Source organism: Chenopodium quinoa, unplaced genomic scaffold, assembly GCF_001683475.1.
Source record: "Chenopodium quinoa cultivar QQ74 unplaced genomic scaffold, ASM168347v1, whole genome shotgun sequence".
Lineage (NCBI taxonomy): Eukaryota > Viridiplantae > Streptophyta > Magnoliopsida > Caryophyllales > Amaranthaceae > Chenopodium > Chenopodium quinoa.
This window is the reverse complement of record NW_018743863.1, coordinates 2,246,972-2,265,216: the sequence shown is the minus strand read 5'-3', so window position 1 is coordinate 2,265,216 and position 18,245 is coordinate 2,246,972. Positions and strand designations below refer to the sequence as shown.

Here is an 18,245-nt window from a genome sequence, read left to right as displayed (position 1 = left end):
ACCTCCGAGAAATTAAACCTTCACCACACTCATGCGTCACAAGGTCATGCTCAATCCCAAGAAGTGTGTATTTGGTGTTGAGTCTGGGAAGTTTCTCGGATTTTTAATTAATCAAGGGGGATAAAGGCCAACCCAGAGAAGATACAGGAGGTAATTGACATGAAGTCACCCCGCACTATCAAAGAAGTTCAGATACTAATCGATTGTCTGGCGACATTGGGGAGATTCTTCAGCCGGTCAAGTGACAAGTGCCTCTATTTCTTCCAAGTGATCAGAAAGAAGATAAGATTTGAATAGGGGGATGATGCTGAGGGTAGACAAATGTGTCTCCCCAAAACCAAACCTAGTGATGAATACCTTTCATGTGATTTGATTATCGAACAAAGTGAAAGTGTGAAAAGTTTGGTGATGTGGTTGTTTTTATTAAAATATCTCTCTTTGAAAATATTTCTTCTTACACTTTTACCTTCATATGGAGTTCATGAGGCATTGTGGAGGTTGTCACCAACAATAATGCAGCACAAATCGGTTACTCCAGAGACGTGTGCTCGACGATGCAAGATACGCATTTCTTAACTCTTTTACCTATTTAACTAACGCTAGTTTACAGGTGTCGGCATTATAAGAATGGTTCGAGATAGAAGAACGTTCTGAATCATTCTCCGTCCCTATCGCTACTTTGACTTTTGTTTACGAAACTTGCGTTTCTCCAAACTCAGTCAAAGTGGGGGCTTCTGTAGACACCAAATGTGTTTCCCCAAAACCAAACCCAGTGATGAATACCTTACATGTCATTTTATTACCGAACGAAGTGAAAGTGTGAAAAGTCTGGTGATGTGGTTTTTTTTATTAAAATATCTCTCTTTCTGTTTTTGAAAATATTTCTTCTTACACTCTATTTATGAAAATACTCAGTCCAATTTAGTTTGGTCCATGATAAGGGTCCAATAATAGTGTAGTTGGATTGGGCTCGAAAAGAGCTTTCCAATGATATATTATAAGCCCAATTCTGATGAATAATGAGGAACTAATGGATTAAATTAAATTTGGCCCAAAATCAATTTTATATGTGGCCCAATGATCTAGAGGATGGCCTATTAATTATTATTCCTAAAGTCATTAGTATTGATTTTAATCTTCTAGAATATCTAGAAAGTTCTTTTAAATTCTAATGAGATTAGGATTAATAATTATATTTTAAAGAGTTTTATTTTGGATAAAATAAGTGATTTGTCACAAACATGATTAATCTGATCGTACAAAGCGCGTTTGATTTTTGACTTAGCCCAAGACGACAAGACTGTCCCCTAGCACTAAGCCTGTCGTCTGGTGCTAACTCCTGTCGTCTGGCGCTAACTCTTGTCGTTGGCGACATGAGGTATTTTATTCCGAATAGGACTTGATTTGTTTTCGGACTATTTTTTTATAAATAGGGGTCATATCTCCCCGTTTTCATTGATTCACAATCATCATTCACAATCATATTTCTGTATTCTTTCTCTCTCTAAAAGCTAGAAGCTTTCTCTCTCTCTCTCTTATTTTTCTAAATCTTCCCTCATACAAAATTCCACATTCGTTAGTTCTAGACACACCTAGCCAATTTCAAAGTTTCCTTCGCCCTAGACATGAAAGGTTTATAATTTCTAAGGGTTTGGTCCCAAATCTCTATTTTAATTATTTAATAAAATTGTTTGATTTATTATTTTCATTGAAGTTAATAACACGTGTATTTTGTTATTAGAAAGAGATATGAGGCATCGAAGAAAGTAATTTTATTGTTATATTGATACAGAAATCATGATTTGATTGTTTTAATTCCTAGTATCATGTTAGGATGTCTTTATGATTCCTAGTATCATGTTTAGGGTAATAACTAAGATTTCTAATATCATGTATGTTTCTATGATGCTTCCTATTTCTTTCCTAATATCATGTTAGTATCATGTTAGGGATAAAGATTTAATCTTTAATGTTTAGTGACATGCTAGGATTTGTTATTGATCTTGTTAGTATCATGCCTAGGATCTTGCTACTATTATTATGCTTTGAGATTGAGAATATTATTATTTTGATGATGATTGTTGCTCGATATTATATTGTTGCTTGATCACACCTTTTATGCATGTTTAAAGGGAATTTGTACTTGTAATCACGCTTAATAAGATAATTAATAATCTTGTTTAGGTTAATACGATTATAATTCAAGTGATCGCCAATAATAGTTTTGTTTGTGCATTAATATTCAACCAACATAGATTAAATAAGTTTAGGGTTAGTATAATGATTGTATGTTAGTCAGAAAGCGCACATAAATACAAGAAGAATAAAGTAGAGGCCTATTTTTAGGGCAAGTTCACTCTCTTTTAGGTTGGATTTGTACCCTCATCCCCTAATATCCAGTCACGGTTCCAGACCACTATGGAGTTAGCGATCTCATGGTCTCATGGATCATGAAGGGGTGTAACCTTCACCCTATGAACGGTTTACAAGTTCCTAAAACTTGTTGGCGACTCTTTACTCTAGCTTCCTTCCCTTTGGACGCCACCATGCTTAATTGTATGATCACAGTTGGGTTCAAGTGTGGGATGCTTGAAATATTCCCTACACTTAGGCGGCCTATTAGAAATTGAAAGAACATCTACACTCTTTACCAAGGCTTGTTAGCCCTCTGCCCAAAGAGATGCTGATGAGTGTCATTTATGGCACTCATTTAGCTTCTTTTAGGATGATTTTACTTGACTTTTGTATCTGTTTTATTTCCCTTTCTCTATTTTTGCTTATATCTTCTTTGTTTTGCACTATCCTTAGATGTTTTCTTATTTTCTCTCTATTCTAGTTTATTTTGCATTTTCTTCTTTACTCGATTATTTTTCTTTGACACTAGAAAGTTGGCAATGTTCGAGAGACTCAATAGCATTCTTCTCGGAGTTTTCAAACCAAGGAGATTTTGCGGTTTCTCCGTTTGAAGCCCCAAAGAAAAGGAGTTCAAGAGCAAGGTCTTCAAGGATGCGCCCTCATACCGTGTGGGCATGAAAGAGTGGTGTCGAACCCACAAAAAGAGCTCCTAGTTATTGCCTATACCATCATGGCTCATCCGAAGCTCAATAGGTTGATCTTGGCCGCAGAAGTAGGATGTGCCCTGCTCCCATGGCGGGGGCGCGTGCGCAAGAGGAGCGGCCGCGCCAATCACCTGCGCGGCGGCGCCTCCCTCTTCTTTCTATTTCCTTACCCATTTTTTTGCGGCCGCGCATAGGAGTGAGAGGTCGCGCCTTTTGAGGTCTTTTTTGGACGTCTAACTAACCTCCCCTTAGTTAATTTTACTATATATAGATTTTCCTTCATTTTTAGAGAGAGAATTAATGAGAATCAATTAGAATTAATCCTTGTTTTAGAAGTAGAATTGAGTTTTAGAGAGAGAAGCTCTTGATTTTGAGATATTGTTCTTAAATTTTAGAGAGATAAACTTGGTGTTTGATGATTGTGATATTGAGATCCTCATCCTCCTTGATATTGATTAAAGTTTTGTAAGAATCCTTTACTTTTCAATTCAATTTTATGTTTGATTTTGATATATTGTTGAATTTCTATTGTTTAGCTTGAATATGATTGTTGAAGTTTGAATTACAATGTTGATGATGAGATTTATGATTTCTTTTGTTATGCTTTTCAATTTCACCATGATTAGTGAGTAGTTCCTTTGCTAGGGAATGTGGTGAACATGTATTGGTAATAATCAATAGCTAATTTGGGGTTTTTGATTGTTTTATTGATGTGATGTGCTAGATTGCATAATAGCTTTCAATGACACAAACAATTGATTTGGAATGCTATTATTATCGGTTGATCTTGATTAGCGATTTTCCTTTAAAGTCATTTGTAGAGACATCTAGCTTGACCCTAGAAAATAGATTCTTGAGTGATCTTGATTTCATATTTCATTTTCCCTCGCAATGCTTAGTTGATCAAATTCCCTCGCATTAGCAAGTTTATTATCGATGCATGTGCATCCTAAATTCCCTAGTGTTTTGATAATTGAGTTCTATTTGATTGATTTGATTTCAATAGTTTAAACCAACCCATTCTCTTTAGTTTTCGGAATAGCTTAGCCTCAACTTTATTGAAACTGTCTTCCCTTGGGATTCGACCTACACTTGCCCTATACTTGGGTTGGGTTTAGATTCATAAATGTTGTTTTGACAGGAAAATCTAGTTTCCAACGACCTAGGCTATACATACGTCAGATGCTTTCCATGTACTTTGTCGTTTCAGATCATGCCCTCAGTGCCGCTCTTCTTGTTGAGAGAAACAACATCCAGCTCCCGGTCTATTTCATTAGCCATGTTCTTCGCAATGCTAAGCTACGTTACCCCATGGTTGAAAATTTAGGTCTTGCTCTTTTCATGGCTGTTAAGAAGTTGAAACCTTAATTCCTAACGCATCCGGTTGTGGTCTACACAGACCAACCTCTCAAACGGTTAATGACAACCCTGGAGTCATCCAGTAGAATGCTCAAATGGGCTATTAAAATGCAAAGCCTTAAAATCACTTTTAAACCGAGAAAGGCAGTGAAAGGTCATGCGATCACCGATTCATTGTTAAAATGACATGGTCGGCTCCGTCGGAAAATCTTGACCGGATTTGAAAGGTGTACGTAAACGGAAGCTCTACTATAAACGGTTGTGGTGCAAGAGATATCTATATATCAGTCTCCTGAAGGGGAAAATATACGAATATGCATTACAATTCAAGTTCCAAGCCTCATTTTTTTAAGTCATATGTCACTCAATAATTAGTTGAAATAAACAAAAACAAAAAAAAAAAAACAAAAAAAAAACAAAAAAAAAAGGTAAAAAAACAAAAACAAGTAAAAAAAACACCATCACCACCAGCAACCGCCCATCGTGAAACCCTACCCCTTACCTTAGCCCCACCAAAAACCAGACAGCTGCCACCACAAACCCCTTAAAACGGTTGGCCACAACCCCCAAATACCAAAATCTACTCCGCTGACCAAAAGCCACCCCTGAAACCACCTCGAACCCAATTCCCACCCTCGAAAATCCCGAAATCACAGTAGCCACCACCCTAAAAACTCAACCTAGCCGCCGAAAAACCCCCGAAATCTCCCTTACAGCCCCGGAAAACCCCACCCAACCTCCCTAATCATCCCGATTGTCCCCATCTCAGCCTCGAAAAGGCCGCTTAAACACCCTTAAAACCCGACCCCACTACGAAAAAACCATTGTTTACCTTGTGGGTAGGTGTCGTCCGGCCATTTTCGGAGGTTAAGGAGGGCGGTCGACTGGTTTTTGGTGGTGGCCGGTGTAAGGGATAGAGTTTCACGGTGGATAAGGTTTTTCGTTGGTAGCAGGGGTTTTTGATCCTTTTTTTTAATTTTGTATTCTGTATTTTTATTTTTATTTTTTATTTTTTTTTTGCTTTTTTTATTATTCAATAATATAATGGCCCTATATAAAATTAACACATGACATATAACCTATAAAAATAAGTCACCAACATGTTAAGGTCTATTAAAAGAAGATGGCATACTAAGGTGGGATTGTCTCGTAATAATCAAAAAGTGGAATTGTTATTGTCAAACCACGCAAAGGTAGCATTATTTATTTCCATTTTTGCTTTATTTAATGTAATAGGCACTGTCTTTTTCTGCTCGTTAATATGTATGCAAGAATTTGTTTGTTCCTTGTCGTCCTCCAATGCATTCTCCAAGTTCAATGGAAAGTGGAATTATACATAAATGAAATGGTGTGTTTGTCGTCACATGCTCAAAGGTAAGTGACAAATTATTCAAACGGGCAAGAGCAAACATGGAAGTACTTTAATTTAATATTTTCTTGTTGTAATAGAAGAGCTAGCAAGGCTCGTAGTTTGTAATACTTTTATATCTATTTAAACCGCTGTTAAAAATAAATAAATAAATAAATAAATAAAAATTTAAAAAATAAAAAAGCTTCTAAACAAAATTAACCATATAACACAAAATTTAAGCAGATAAATACAAGATTTGATTAAAATAATTCAATTCATAACAACCTTTATCTAGATTACAGCGTGCATTGAGTTGTTCATTGGTTTTTAATATGCTTTTTTCTTATTGTTGAAACTGGTTAGAAATGGTAAGTGAGTAAAGAGTATCAGTGATTGTTAAATTATACAAGTACTTTACTAAGATTATCAACGCGTTAACATAAAGATCAAAGACCTCTGAAATCTGAGTTAAAATTGCATATACAATACAACAATTCTGTACAAAAGAACTCACACAATTTGGTCATCATTGTATCTCCAGATCCTTCTCAATGGGATTATGGAAATCAATATCCGAATTGCTATCACTTTTACTACGTTTAAATGATCTTTCACTTAGGTATCGAACAATACTACTTCGTGCCCTTGGAGCTGATCCAGTCCCATTGCTGTCATGGTTTCTTCCACTCTTTTTTGCCATATTGTCCAATAAAGATTTGGTAAGAGTTTCAAAACGGCGTCTGAAAGTTGGATATCTTGAAATTGATTTTGTGATTCCTCGAAGCCTTCAATAGTGTAAATAGAAAAAGTTAAGGATACAAAAACAACAAAGCCTTCAATGGTCATAAGGAACCGTACGATATAAAAGGGACATAACAAGATATCCACTTGAAAAAGTTTGAAAAAAGGCGAGTAAAGTGAAAAAAAAGAGCATCCTAGAAAAACAAAAGGAGTTTTAAAAGAGAACAAAGATAAAATTCAAGCAAGTTTTAAAGAGGTGGTTAAAAAGTTTAGAGTAAACAACATAAAGGTTTGAGACAACTTTAGCAAAAAAATCAATACAGTTCATAAAGCACTAATAGAAGGTTTTGTGTGTGGCTGGCTAACACCTGACAAAAGTAACCCCAACGACCTGGTAACCCCTCCAATACATGACAAAAGTAACCCCTCCGACCTAGTAACTCGTGACTGGACCTAGTAACCCCTGATCAAGTAACCCTTGACTGACCTAGTAGCCCCCGACCGAGTAACCCTGACCGACCCAAGTAACCCCTCTGACTAATAACCCCTGACCGAGTAACCCCTCCGCCCTAGTAACCCCTGACCGAGTAACCCCTCTGACCTAGTAACCCCTGACCGACCAAATAGCCCCTGACATAATAACCCTTGACCGACCTAGTAACTCCTGACCGATTTAGTAGCCCCTGACCCCCTCTGACCTAGTAACCCCTGGCCGACCAAATAGCCCTTGACATAGTAACCCTTGAACGACCTAGTAACTCCTGACCGATTTAGTAATCCCCGACCAAATAACTCCTCCGACCTAATAACCCCTTACCAAGTAAGTAACCCCTAAAGGAGTGTATCTCCACAATATCACAATTTACTTAACCCATGACTAATCATTATTAGAGGTCCAGAGTTGATTTAAATATCTATAGAACAGAAATGCTTATGAGAATGGCAAGAGCATATGATCAAAGAGTGAATATCTCATTACCTTCTAGCCAATGCCTCAAGCTCTGCTATTTTGACATCATTTTCAGAGGTGTTTACAGTGCAAAAACTTCGAAGTCTCTCAGGATATCCGCTTAGTAAAACCAATTTACCAAGATACTCTTCAAATGCTGGTGAAAGATTTTCTGCTTTAATCTGTTCTTTCATGATCAAAAGTGGGTTGAAGAACCAATCGAAGAACGTATCTTTTGGTCTATTAGTGCTAGTTATTTCAGTGTTATCACCTGCACAACCAAAACCAAACATATAAATACAGTTTGTTCCTAAGTTCAGGTTTGCTGAACGTAAATGAGAAATTGAGAACACAAGCAAAAGCATGACTTACTAAGCAGCAAACCAGGTGAATTAGCTTTTGCCGACTGTATAAGCATTTGTAAGATGCAGTATGCAGGTAAACCAATGATAAAAACACCCTGGTTATCTTTCCCAGACTTGGCATCTTCAATGTCCTTCATGGAGATTATCCCTTCAGAAACCAGCCCTTCACCATGGCGATGGCACTCTTTAAACAAGCCATCTAGTAACTACATGTGTTGTGGGCAAATTATAAGGATTTTATAAACTGAGGCTACATTACAAAGTCATTTCAAAGATTCAGCAACATAATGTACCTCAATTGGCTTTAAGTCGACCATAGGACGCTTAAAAGAACCATTTTGAGAGGGCATCTTCTGGAAAGAATTGGGCCTTGAAAAAGATGGTGTACGGGATTGAGTCTGTATTGATGGATCTTTCTTCCGATAAGAGAGCCTGATTGTGGGAAAATTGAGTTGAAAAATATAAATGTTTTGCATGACCTTACATCATAAGGCTTAAATGTTGTTGTAAATATATTGCATGTTAATAAATGATCCTTATGGTTAGCTTTATTTAATTACCTTCGAAAGCAAGTTCCCTCAGGCATGTCAAGGACATCATTGCTGTACTCATCATAAATGGCCAGGGAAGCCACGATATAGCGAAGACCCATCATGAGAGAAGACTCCTGCAAATGAAAAGATAGAACACCTCAAAAAAATTGTGGGTTAGGGACAAAAAAAGATACCAGTTCAACCCAAACTCCTTATCAACTACTCCAAAACTAAGAATTGGAAGATCAATTGCCTCAAAAAATGAAAAAGGGTAAACTATGGCATGGTGCCAACTGGTACAGAAATTCAATGAAACAGCCTAGCTTATACAATATGACCTTGAGAAGTGAGAAGTTGATCTATTCTCAATGGCTTTGTGAGCTATTCCGAAGTCTGCCAAGACTAAGAAAACCAAAGCACTTCTTACATGTTGACATGACTTAAGTTGCTAGGAAGAATTCATCCATACCACACTAATTCATATAACAAATTACAGTTTTACCAGAAAGAAAAATAAGAATAAAAAAGACAGTTAACTAGAAGCAGGAAAAAAATTAGACAATACACACTTGGAACAATATTAAGAAATGAAAATGTGTGTCAATGCCGTCTTACGACAAAAAATAACTTTTGGTAGAGTTCATTCTGTGATAAATTCAGATTCTATTAGACAAATAGAAAATATAAATCCAGTTTCCAAAAGCAGAACATATTTGGAAATAAGCCTCCGTTTTCACTAGGCGGATTAGACTTTATTCTTAACTTTATTATAAATTAACATGAATGCTAGTTCTTTGATCAAAAACTGAGTACTAGAATATTTGAAAAAGGCAAGAAAAGTCTAAGCTGGGGTCAACGAAAAGGGTTACAAAACATTTCTGTTTCTATCTTTTACTCTAAGTGAACTCAGCTTTATCTCTCTATCTTGAAGATATCTGTGCCTAGTAGGTTCTTGAACTTCGCACGTCATTAAAGCTGCAAAATAAGAAACTAAAGAAAGGCTTGTTTTGTTAGTCAATTCATGTAAACTTTCCTTTCTGAGATTTAGTTCCATTTTTCAAGAACAAAACAAATATTCAGTTAAATTTTGGATTTAATTTTGCATCATAAATATTTTATTTTGAGCTGCAACTAGCAATTGTGCAGCCTTCAACAACAGTAGGTAATGGGACTGAATTGAGTGTATATTGATTACACTATTAATTGTTGTTACTTTATTCCTCTAATGAGGCCAGGAATATATTAAATCTTTCAGATCAGGGCAAGTTGAGAGCACCTTCAAATTACTTACATAACACTGATCTATGGAAAATATTGTTGGCTTGGATGTGGAAGGTAAGATTTGTCAAGGATATTGTGACTAGATCATATATTATGACTAGGTTAGGTCCCATGCCATGCACGGTAAATTTCTATAGCTATTATATACAAATACCAATTCGTTGTTGGTGCAGTGCTGATTGAGATTGCACTTGGTAGGGAGGACTATAGTGTTCGATCCCGCAACAACAATTAGGAGGGGTTGAAACCTAACCACCTAGAACCAAAAGAGTGAATTGGGTGGAACACCAAAAAAAAAAAATTCACCTACAAATTTATATCACTTTCTTCTTATTAACTAAATGAATATTTAGGTAATATATATTTAACCCGTAAATAGATTTTTTTTTTTTACACATACACTATTATTCATTCTTTCTTATGCGACATTTCTTTTCAATGGCAAGCTTTTCGTACATAATTAAATAGAAATTTTTTTTAAAAAATCTTTTTTATAATAATGGTAAAATTTTGATTTTTCTTTTCTTTTTTTTTTTTACTTATGAAAAGATGCACTAAATCTTTTTTATTCTTTTATTTATGTAAAAGATTTCTTTCCTAAATAGATTTTTTTTTATTTATGTCGTGTCATTTTTGGTGTGTCTTTTAGTATATAGTTTTTGATTGATTGATTGATGATGGGAAAAGAAATGGAACAGTCAAGTAATATCTTAACAAAAGAAAGTAGATCTTAACAAGAGAAAGTATCTGTACCAATTCAAAAGTCAATTCGCTTCATTGACTCAAATAAAACATTATACTTACATGCAATGATTGTGGTAAGAGTTAGATAAATGATTTTCCAAACATTGGCATGATAACACATGAAACAATGCTTTCTAAAAAATTATTTGAGATAGTTTAATAGCAAGCCTACCATTGATTAAAAAGTAAATGTTCACGGGTACTAATGTGGAGGCTTGTGGAAATAGGGCTCATAGGGATACAATAGAGGGTGTAAAAAGCAAGGTTCCTTCCAAAAGATCTACACTTCACAATTTGAACTCTACTTAAACAAAACAAGATCTCTAATTTCATTGTGTGCGATGTCTATTTTCAATATATTCTACAATATTAAGCCTGGTTGCAGAAAAGCTTCCAAATACAAAATACTATAAACATAGAAATTGGAAAATCAAGAAGATAGGATAAAAACTTGAAATTAACTTAATGCGGTTGAAAAACAGTCACTAGATTGAGAGAAAGAGGTTTCAAAAGATAAACCTGATAAGCAATCACCCCTGCATAAGAACCTAGACAGACACTGGAAACCATCGAACCCATCAATGCTCCAACAACAGCTAGTGGCCAAAGAAGAATAGCAAGACCAGCAAAGGGGACACATATTGTTTCGAGGAAAGGACCTTCACGTCCAATAAGGTCGTGTAGCAAACGTTTCCACCCCTTAAAAAGCATGTAAGGGCTTTTGAACAAGGCAATGATTGTGATAACTGGGATATCAACCAAAAGACCAAGGACACCAGCTAAAATTGCTCCAGGAAGATAAAGTATTCTGCATTTATTACAAATATTGTTTTAAAATCTTGAAAGAAAAGAAATACAACAAAAACAATCCAAGATATTAAATATCACCTCTTATGATAGTATCTCAAGACGTAGTAAGAGAAACAAAGCACATGAAATGGCCATAAAGGCATAAAGCCTACAAGCACAAATCAAATAATGTAGCCGTATACATAATTGTAAAGGAAAACACATGCTGAGTTACCTACCAGATGATATATGTGCACAAAATCCGCTTACAAAATGACCACTATGTGTCATGACTTGAAAAATTTATAAAAGCCACAAAGAGTATGTAAATAAGATAGCTATATATATTCCAATTATGAAAGCCAAAACTAACCTTATTTCATAATACTTTACATCTGGAGGACCTCGATCTCGTAGGTCATCCATGATTGAGAAATACGAATGAAAACAAACATCTTTGAAATCTCTAATAACAGTAAAACAACCGAGAATTGTACTCCAAGTTCCGTTCTGCAAGATAAGCAGAAAATTACAAATATTATAGAGTTGGTTATAATACAAGAGAGTATTAAAAAGGGATGTCGTAGCATTGTGATGATTTCTAAATTTGTCCTATTTTATATTTTCGGCAGTGAATTCAGAGAAAATCACTAGATTACATACATAAACACAATGATAAAACTCGTTTTCCTTTCCTTCTCCAACAGCATCAAACGTCGCAAATACTGGTGAAAGAAAGCCATATGCTGCACCTCCTATAATACTTGAAACAATGCCAACCACAGGCCAGATAATTAAAACAACAAAGATCAAAGGGCACAACACAAGCTTCAACACAGGTCCAACTTGCTTAGCTCTGTCATTAAAGAAGGGAAAATGGTCAGAAAGTATACTTCCACACAAACATACACTATATGAGAGCTGAATTCAACATCTCAAAGCACCTTACAACACAATAATATGTCCAACAAAGGTGCACTGGCCAAAGCCCCAGGATGAGTGCGCCGTGCCCCACAGTCATTAACAAACATATCAAAGGGCAAAACAATATACCTGCAAGAAATATTAGACTATTAGTATTCACAGGCTAGAATTACCTATTACTTTCAAGACAACTTGTGAAACCTCTACTTGAATCAATTTTAGTGATAATTTCTTTTTTCCACTTGATATTTTCATTTTTAATTCCTAGGCACTATAATTATAATAGTCAGAATTAAGTATACAGTAAATTATAGTAGGAATACTTGAAATAGGATGTGAAAGCATGTTTCAGTCAGTATAATTTAAATCAGTATGATGTATGGCTAGTTGGCTACTGTAAGGAAACAACAACTAATGCACACTAAGTTTTTTCTTTTCTTTTTTGTTCTTATAGGGGAGGGGAGGGGGGTATTGACACTTCAAAACAGAAGTTTAGGCAAGTAAGCTATAACAGACTACACCTGCAATTATGATAAAGTATGTTTAACTCCTTAGATACTAGACATTTGAGAATACCAAATCAGTGGTAATCAAGAAACAAGGTTCTTAAACTTGGGAACAATAGAGCCACAGATTCAGAGATAAGAAATCTACATTTCTTCAATTCAAGGTAGATAAAGTCTACCTTACAACTGAATACACGCATCCATAAAATTAGGTATGGCTCATTTGATACATGTGTTAGCCAAAAATGAAAGAAAGATATCTGATCACTATCCCCTAGCACACAAACCAAGGAACTTCAGGATTGGTGACAATTACAATATCTCTGTAACTATCATTTATTGGTAGGGGTATGCATAGACATTATTCATTTCTTTGGCTCTTTGCAATAACAATCAAATTTTTAAGTATCGCAGAGCTTTTGAAAAATTAGGATGACCGTCTTTCTTCGATAATATCCTCCTAAACTGATCACAACTTCTCTGTCAAATAGGAATATCATAGGGTTTCTATAACCTAAGCTTATAAATCCCAAAATAACTAGGATAGCTTCAACTTATGTAATTAAATAAAGTAGAAAATAGTAAACTCAACACACAAAAAGCAAAGATACAAAACCCTCACACAACTACTAATATCTCATTCGAATCTGCAAAACTGGGACGAATATGAACCCGTTAACTCAACTACATACAAAAAACAACTTCAACTCAAAACAATCTCCAACAACATATCAAACTTTTACACTTTGTTTGGATAGGAAGAAATGGAAGGAAAAGAAGAGAAGAGAAATGGAGGGGGACACATTCTCTTGTATGGATAAAGGATTGGGGGAAGGAAGGAGAAGAAGAGGGGGGATCCATTTTCTCTCTCTCTAATAAGCATAATCTCTCCAAAATTGGAGAGATTTGGAGGGAAAATGGAGCTCACCTCCCCCTCCCTTTCTTTTCCCTCCCCTTCCTTCGTTGCTACCCAAACAAAGCGTTAATAAGCCAAAATCTAATAACCAATCTAAGAGATGTTGAAGATCCTTCCATTTCTCTCCTTTAATTGATAATCTAATAAGAGGGATAAATTACATGCATAGTTTTTTTTTTGTTTTTTTTTATTTTTTATTTTTTTGGAGAAAATGCAATAAACTTAATGTGACCATCTCATTGCCATACTAGTATACAACAAGAACTGCTCTTTTGCATTGAAACATTTATCACAATTATTTCCTCTTTAAAAACAAAATGAATGAATGTTTCAAATAATAATCAGGGCACCTAATTATCTGGAATGTTCAAACAAAACTTCATCAACCTAACCTTAACCACTAGAAAATGACATTATACCAATCTTCAACATTCAACAACACTACCCAAAAAAAAAAAAAACCCGAAAAATATAGGTATGCACACTAAGTTTAACAAGAAATCAAACCCAAAACCAAACAAGATTAACTTAATTGAAAGTCCATAAAAAAAAAAATGGTGACAAACCTTTGATTGTACCCAGAAGAAGAAGACCAATAAAAAAAGGGAGAAAGCGGAAAAACTGCAAAAGATAAGCCCAAATCCCGGTTGGAGGCTCCATGAATGACAAAGTTTTGTGGGAAAAATCGATCTGAGAAGATTAGTAGAAGAAAAAACATCTGTGAAATTGGTTTATGATGAGTAGTAACCCCATTTGAGTGTAGCAAGAAAATCCAACTTTAGTGAGTGTTGTTCTTTACTTGTGTCGACGCCAAGTGGGGTAAACAAAGGGAAAGTATCAAATTAGTGATGCGCAATTGTATTGGTGATGTTAACGGTTTTTATAAAATGAAAAATGTCGGATAAAGCAGTTGGTATTAAAAAGCAACGAATAATCGAATATAAACTGATCTTAATTTTCTCCATTCCAACCGCACAAAAAATTTTGCATGCAACTAGTTTATAATAATTTATTGTAAATTGGGCGCAGCCACACGCACGGTTTTTTTAAAAAAAAAATCATTAAAACACGCGAAAAGTGAGAAAAATGGAGGAGAGAGAAACTGAGAAGACGCAAAAAAAAAAGCAACAATGGAGGAGAGAGAAAACGCAATGAGAGAAATTGAGAAATCATAGAAAAAAAACGCAACAATGGATGAGAGAGAAAACGCAATGATGGAAGAGAGAGAAAACGCAACAATGGAGGATAGAGAAAAAATGATCACCTTAGGGATTCGATGGATTTGATCATCAATGGAGGATACATCCGCAGACTTCAATTCATCAAAATTACAGTAATTTGATCCATGATTTTCTACAACAATAGAGGCAAATTCAAACACCATTGTTAGGTGATTTCGACCTAAATCGCACAATAATAAAAGATGAAACAGAGAATGTTGTAGAAGATAACATCGAAACTACTCGAATTGATGATGAACACAGAGAAGAGCCATTAATGAACGAGGATAGAGTATAAACACGAATCAAGACACTAGAGGTAATCAAATTGACAATGTAGAAGAAAATCAAGTGGTTCCTCGTAAGTCAATTGATTCAAATTCAGCACAAACATCCAAATCAAATCAAGGTGAGGATAATTTCGATACAATCAACCTTGGAATGAAACTGAATTTTAAAGTTAATGTGCTGAATTTTGTTACTCTTTCTGTGAACGAATGTTACTCTTTTTATGCATAAAGGTGACCATTTGCATACACAAATGTTACCCTTTTGTAAAACGTACAATCAACCTTGTAATTATTATGCACAAAGGTGACCCTTTTTATGCATAAAGGTGACCCTTATTATGATAAAACGTAACTCTTTTTATGCATAAAGGTGACCTATATATTATGCATAAAGGTGACCCTTATTATGCATAAAACGTAACCCTTTTTATGCATAATGGTGACCCTTATTATGCATAAAAGTAACCCTTTTTATGCATAAAAGTAACCCATATAAAACATAGTATTTTTGTAAACATAATTATATGCTGCTACTGCTTATCTTATATGACAGTGTTAAATCACATATGCAAATCCAATTGATGCTTCTGGTTTAGATCTTAGAGGATCATTTGTTGGTGTGGTAAGACAAACTTTTGAAGAAATCTTGGAATTGTATGAAAAGCATGCAACTATACTCGAGATTTCAATTAGAAAACATATAACTAGATACATCACAAAGACAAAGATAGTAAGGCCCTGTTCTTTTGAGCTTCTAGCAGAGCAGAGCACAGCAGAGCAAATTAAATTTTAGCACAACAAAGCAGAGCAGATTTCAGGATCACAGAGCAGAGTAGAGAAGACCCGAGCCGAGCAGAGCAGAGCAGATTTCAACATTATTATTAATACTATTGTTAATGTTATTGTTATTATTATTATTATTATTATTATTATTATTATTATTATTATTGTTTCGGGGTTTTCTGATGTCCTGCGGGAGAGCTACAATTCCGAGACTGGAACCGGACGCCTGTACCTGCAAAATAACGGAGACTCCTGAGAGCTCCGCCTCCAACGGTCAAGTTAGTACCTGATTAAGGAGTAATTAATACAGAAATCAAAGTAATAAGGTCTCTCTAGGTGAGAGTATTTAATGTAGGTAATCTGCTTTGCTAGCGAGATCAGCCGGTTATTAGTGTGTTCCGTAATGTATTCGGTCCCTTGATTAATGAGGATTAATCGAGTATTTATAGCCTTGGGAAGCGTGCAACTCTCTAGGTTTAAGGTAAACCTAGGGCCGATCGGGCTTCTAGACTGAAATGGGCCTTGATGGCCGGTTGTCCCATTTGGCATGGGTGGACACGTGGCGTGTCTTAAGTGGTCCGTGGAGGACGCGTGGCGGAACCTGGTTGGTCCACTTGTCAAACGGCGCTTGGTGGATAAAAATCCCCTAATCATTTGCCCCTCACAGGTGGCACGCGACTGGTCACGTGTCGCCTGTGACAGGTGTCGCACGGTGACAGGCGACGGCCCGTTACAGGTGTCACCTTGCAGACGGCCGGGAGATCCTCCCGCCCAAATTTGAATTCGGAAGCGACCCTTCGCCTTCTCATTTTGCCTATAAAAGGAAGTGCTGACTTCGGTCATTTTCACATTTGAGAATTTTTGCGAGAACATTCGGACCCCTGAACTTGCTCTGACATTTTCGGACATTTTCTGCCTACCGCCTGTTCTGACAAGCCGACTGACCCGAACTTTCAGGACTTCATCAACTGTCATCCGTTCAGGTAACTCAGTTCTCTTACTCTTAATTTTCTTTTTATTTTTTGAAATGGCACCATGGAAGCACACGACACACCCTAAGTTAGTGATCAGCCGGTCACCGGGGACGGCTGAATCTAGGACTAGGAGTGCCGCCTGCCCTTTTCTGGACCCATCTTTGCCCTTTATACAAAGTCCGACTGAATCTGTGTCTATGCAGAACGTGATGGCCAGAACAAAAAAGACTGCTAGAATATCAAACTCAGACGGCTCCTCCCAAAGGGTACTCCTTAGCGAAACATCTGACCAGGCGCCAGATGTGGAACGAGGCGACTGTCAAGCTGACAGTTCTGAGAGAGGGACCAAGGTGTTCCCTTCTCATCTAACCGTGGACATGTCTAATTTACCTTCTGCTCCTTCTAAGGGAGAGGAGGCGGGCCCCTCTAGGAGAGGGGAGGCGTCGTCCTCTTCGGACTCGTCAGGGGACGAGTCCGATTCCAGCTCTTCTGACCATAGTTCTTCTGACCATAGTTCTTCTGACTCAGAAGAAAAACATAACCGCCTACAAGAGGCGAGAAGTTCCCATGCAGTGGAGAAGGGGGATAATTGGGCAGAGCCGTCCGCCTCTTACAGAGAGGAAAACACCCCCTACTACTGCAGGGTGCCCCGGGGCCGGATCGCAACCATGCGAGACAACGTGGCGAGCTTTATTGCTAACCACAAAATGGGCCCGGAGTATTTACTGTTTGTGCCGGATCCAGAAGATACTGTCGTCTGGCCGGCTGGTACCAGCTATGGTGACGGCTGTTTTGGCTGCTATGTGGCGGCCATCAAAGCTGGTCTGCGCTTCCCATTACATCCGGCTGTTCAGCGGATTTTAGATGGGTATGATCTGGGGTTATGGCAGTTAGCCCCCAACTCTTGGGTAAACGTACTCGGCTATGTGGCCGGGTGCGAACTGAACGGGGTGGAGCCAAGTTTTGAGGCTTTCGCCCACATGAACTATCTCAGCCGGACCCCTAAGTCGGGAGGTACCGGCTGGTATCAACTAACAAGCCACAGGGGTTACCTCATGACGAGAGGTAAGGCAAACAAATGGAAGGATTGGCGGAACACCTTCCTTATTATCGAGAGTTCAGACACGGAGCTGAACAAACGTTTTAACAAGTGGAACAGAGATCCGCCTCTTCTTGCAGGCGGCCGCAGCATGCCGCCTGTTCCCCCAAAGGCTAAAAGAGAGATCCTAGACAAAGGACTCTTCAAAGTAGAGACTAGGGTGAACTCTACTTCAGGGGTACGAGAGCAAGTACCCCTACACTGCGTCCCGAGCTTCAAGTGGCTCTATGATGAGTACTTCTTGGCCGCCTGTGGCCTCGGCAGTCGGTGCTCTAGAGGTAGCCGGCCTGACGAATACTCTGTTTTCTCACGCCTTGTTTACTTGGGATTCTTACTAACTTTGCTGTTTATTTCTTTCAGCC

General features: G+C 37.1%; 1 protein-coding gene across 1 annotated transcript; it reads right to left on the bottom strand.

Annotated features, from left to right (window-relative positions):
- Positions 1–6,159: 6,159 nt before the first annotated feature.
- LOC110686519 (uncharacterized membrane protein At3g27390-like) lies at positions 6,160–14,428 on the bottom strand. The gene is made up of 10 exons (XM_021863139.1): positions 14,084–14,428; positions 12,116–12,224; positions 11,835–12,027; positions 11,545–11,681; positions 10,902–11,190; positions 8,385–8,491; positions 8,118–8,256; positions 7,832–8,030; positions 7,490–7,730; positions 6,160–6,554 (listed from the first exon to the last, which is right to left on the bottom strand). Exons 1-10 carry the CDS (start codon positions 14,175–14,177, stop codon positions 6,296–6,298), a joined length of 1,767 nt encoding a protein of 588 aa, XP_021718831.1. The 5' UTR covers positions 14,178–14,428; the 3' UTR covers positions 6,160–6,295.
- Positions 14,429–18,245: the final 3,817 nt, after the last annotated feature.